Source organism: Porites lutea, unplaced genomic scaffold (genome assembly GCF_958299795.1).
Source record: "Porites lutea unplaced genomic scaffold, jaPorLute2.1 SCAFFOLD_64, whole genome shotgun sequence".
Lineage (NCBI taxonomy): Eukaryota > Metazoa > Cnidaria > Anthozoa > Scleractinia > Poritidae > Porites > Porites lutea.
Genome location: NW_027332371.1, coordinates 1 through 4,518, shown reverse-complemented (window position 1 = coordinate 4,518; position 4,518 = coordinate 1). Strand labels below are relative to the sequence as shown.

General features: G+C 40.0%; 1 protein-coding gene across 1 annotated transcript; it reads left to right on the top strand.

Moving 5' to 3' along the window:
• Positions 1–1,141: 1,141 nt before the first annotated feature.
• LOC140925500 (uncharacterized) lies at positions 1,142–4,397 on the top strand. The gene has a single exon (XM_073375443.1). The coding sequence runs from the start codon at positions 1,153–1,155 to the stop codon at positions 2,188–2,190; it is 1,038 nt and encodes a 345-aa protein (XP_073231544.1). The 5' UTR covers positions 1,142–1,152; the 3' UTR covers positions 2,191–4,397.
• Positions 4,398–4,518: the final 121 nt, after the last annotated feature.

Sequence of the window (4,518 nt, the reverse complement as noted above, 5' to 3'; positions counted from 1 at the left end):
GAGATATGTTTTAAGTTCATTAATGCGATGTTTAAACTTAGCGTCTGTAGAGCAGATACGGCGGAGGCGAAGGGCTAAGCTGAACGGAATGGCTTTCTTAGTGTGGTGAGGATGGCATGATGAGCTGAGAAGGTGCTGATCTGATGTTTACCCTTTTGTTTCTGTGTCCCTGGTGTGGTCCTTAGATAGGGTAGCTTAATTGTATTATCTAATACTGGAGTGTGAAAACGAACGGTTTATTTTAAACTTGATGTATCCGTTTAAGTATTAACAAAATGATTTTGCAACAGAAGTTTTATAGCCGCTAAGCGGGTAAATACTACGTAACGCCTCTTCAAGCCACATGTTTGTTTTTTCCTTGAATAGGGCGTCATTTTTCGGCTTTGGGCCTTAAAAAGGGTATCAGTTTTCGCCTTCTTAGGCCTTAAATAGGGTTAGGGTTCACGAACCTTCGCGGCACACCCCTATCCAAAATTCGCGGGAGTATCCCCCCCCCCCCCCGGGCAGATTTCGCGCCAGTGTCGCTCCAAAGTCACACTTATTCAGTTTAATAGGTTCGGCACATGAAAAGTACGGCGTCTGAGGCTGGCCTTAATCTTTTTACTTCAACGCCGTTACACATTTGATAGTTTCTGTTTCTGCTACGTAGACCCATTAACATATTGCCATGGCTGAAATCCTCGGACCTCCTGGTTTTATTTTTTAAGCTACCAGATTCAATTTTTATGCGACTCTCTCATGGTACTTTTTCAACCAACATGGCGAACGTGACGAGATTCAGGGATCTGCCGCGTTCCTTTAATAGCTTGCCCAAACGCGCCCATGACATGATAAATCACACCCTAAAGACAAAAATAGAATGGTTAGGGTCCTGTTAGGGTAGGGTAGGTAGTAGACAAGTTTAGCGCACCAACGTTCAATATGGGATGAAGTAAACAGTTAAAATACTTCTTTAATTATAATGCCTTTACCCATCTTGTCGCTAAGCTATGGTCAATTTAAATGCTATCTCTCAGAAAATTTTCTTGATTAAAATTTAAAAATATCTACTTAAACCCACCATGGTGAAGGTTTTTTTGTGCTCAACAGTATAAATACCGGAAGTAAGAGTAAACTTGTTCATTTCTGCAACGGACAACAATCGACAACAGAATGGCGACAAGATCAGCAGCAAACTCGAGTCGAAAAATTGTGATTTTTGCGCGTGAAGTAGCCAGTGCGGTTGGACGACATAGATATCAATCACGACAAGGGACTTTCCGTGAAGTATGGCTTCGATCGCATCAGCAGTCGTTTTGCTTTGCACATGCTTTGCAATTTAAAGATGATCTTTGTCATCTGTTGACACAAACCGAGGAATTGAAAACTCAATTTCCCTCGCTGGAAGGGGAAGTCGAACTTGTCGATTTCGGTCTTGTACTCAGGAAAATAATCTGTGATGTCTCCTTGAGAAAGGTTTACCACCAAATTCTCTCATTTCTGAAAGGAAAGCTCTTTAAAAGCACCAAAGAGGAACAATTGTTGGTCAACGCAAATGTCGTGGAACAAATAATTGCAGAGGAAGTGAAAACACTGTGCAAAAATGAGGAGAAACCGGTCGAATCCATCGTGAAAGAGATCTGTGTTAAGACAGGAGTTGAAAAGAAAGAAGTGGTCGAGGCAGTGGAGTCCAAAATTACCAAAGATCGAGGAACGCAACTCGAAAAGAACGCAGTGTTAGATTTTGGAAAAGAGAAAGGACTTGAAATCGAACGTCCGCTTGTACCTGAACTGTATTACAGGGACATGGAATATGATGGTATTACTTGGTGTGTATGCGGTAAAGTTGATGAAGAGACAGAGGATACCGTCATTGAAGTAAAGAACCGCAAGAGGCGTTTTACATGTCCTGAATATGATTATATTCAGCTTCAGAGCTACTTGTTTATCACCAAGAAACCGAAAGGGGTTTTACTTGAGAGGCTGAGAGGGCAAAATAGAGAAACATGTTTTGATTTCGATGAGGAACTTTGGAAAGAACTTACAAGTGAGCTAGCTGAATTTGTTGGCGAATTATCAGAGGCAATGAATATGAGTAAACAGACTTTGTACGGGTATTGTTCTCCACGTAAGAGAGAACACGATAAGATGTCCCAGAGTGAACTTAGTTTCCAAGCAACAGAAGAGGAGCCAGAGCCTGTGAAGAAGTGAACACTGGAGGAATCCAAAGACAGTTCAGTAATTACTGAGGTGGAAAACAAACAGCAGGCTGGCTCTAATGAAATTTAAAACTTGCCTATACAAAATAAATTTAGTTGGAGTTCATTGTTTCAAATTCGGTACAATGCAGATCTGAGAGGCTTGAAATGTTTGCAGATGGTGAAATCACCGCTTTTACTTCTTGTACTGGAGACAGATAATATAAAACAAAGGACCTCTTTGCTTTCTGTTCAGAGCAAAATCTGTTTGGTATTGTTTCATGGTTTTTGTTGTTTTGTTTTATGTCATCAGTGTCCGGTACAACTCCTTTTGGGGACACTTGAGGGGCTTCCCACTAGAATTCCATTGTTAGATCAAGTTATTCCAGATTAGCATTATGGCAGTGAAGGGTTGTTCGTGAAAACTCTATAACTAATTTTATTTTCAAACCTATTGGTCAGCTGGCTAGTTCTGACTTTTGGAAAGCACCATTAGTCTGTCCTGGATAAATAGCTAGAAGGGAAAGTCACAGCTGTGCATGCAATGAGACGTATCAGGGCTGTGTGCATGTAAAACCCTCTGGCCCCTGGTGCCTTATTTTTGCTTTTTGGGTGACTAGGAAATCTTAGTCTTTGCATAACAATCAATGCTGGGCACCCCCGGCTCTTATATGCGGGTGTCTTCAAGTGTTAACATTTCCGGTGCTTTGTGGTGAATAGCGTTCACTACAGTACACTCTGTCTTTTTTATAAGAAAGTTGTATTACCGGCCCAGGCTGAATATTCCTATTTTTCTGCCGATTTTAGGCTGAAAATATTCTTGTAATATTCTTAATTATAGCTTATGACATGTCATTTTGTTTGGACTTGACACTTGTTTGGTGTCTAGATCTGTATCGCGTTACATTGTGCAAGGTCAAGATGTCACGTCAGACGACGCTTGGCGATGAGGGAAGAGCGTGAAAACAATGGAACAGAGACTAAAAACATTTGATCGCTGTCAAGTCCAAACAAAATGACAAAATTCTACTCCATTTGTTTTCTTTTACTTGACGCAAAATCGGTTGTTCACGTTGTTTCCGACATAAAGCTTGTTCATAAAATCAGCAGGGAGCGTTTTTAAAATGTTTTTTGAGCTTTATTTGGTTCATACAAATTTATGACTTGTCTTTTTAAAAATCCAAATTAAACTTCACTGAGTCAGGAACCTGAGGAGCTAGGACCGTACAGGAAAGAAATAAAAACACAGCTGCTTTAGGGTTGTTGTTCAGCTAAAATATTTTTATTAGTTCTTCCTGTAGTAGTCTATTTTCATCTACAAGTAAACTGAAGAGGTAATCACCGTTACTCTGGTTATCCATCAAAAGTTCCACGAAAAAATTAATAAAAGTGGCGCTAAATATAGATTTTTTTAAATTGCTAAATTACTGATGTTGCCAAAATTTCATGTAATAAGGTAGCTTATAAAAGGGAGTTCCCCCTCCCCCGGGATAAAAAAGCAACAAAAAAATCACATCAACTCTCGCATAACTTGTTTGGCCACATGTGAAATTCGACCTTTGAACCGGGCCTATCAGTATGTTGCGTTTAGAATATTAACGGAAATGACTCTCTGACATTGTAACACTGCCAAACATCTGTAATAAAAGAGTGCCTTCTCAAAAAATATCACACCTTCAGCTATTAAAGGACATGGCTTTAGCACGCGTTTTTAGGGGAGCTCGTATTTCTTCCCTCCCCTAAAAACGCCTGCGTGGGAGGCTAGAGATGGCTGAGAGTCAAGTTTTTACGGTAATTTCAGTTCGCAAGCAAAGATACATTTCTTTACCGTCTACGCTGTAGTCTTTTGAACAACTTATGCTAAAAGAAGTTTCCTACTTTTTCTTTGAATAGCTGGAAGTGAACGATCCTCAGGTACGAGCCTTTGCAGAGGAACTTGTTAGTTATCTACAAAACCGCCTGGCGGAAATCGATCTGGTAATTTGTCGTTTTTAATTCACTATGGTAGTTTGTGCAATCGACTTTCTAATGTAACACCCAACATGATTGCCGTATTAGTTTTAATTCCGATTTTACCTTTCAGATAAACCCGGGGCTGGATCATTTCGATAGGTGGTAAGTAATAACTAGCGGTGACACTAAATGAACAGAGTTCGGTTTCACACAAAACTATGATTTTACTTTAGGTATCGTTAAATTGATAGATAATTTTCTATGGCTAGGCAGGCTAGGTGGTGTGAGGTGGACTTTTTTCTCTTGTTGCGCGACGGATAAATCGTTTCTTTTTTCTAACCTAGGGACCAGATGATCGTGTTAACAGCACTATTTTGTGCACTTCAGT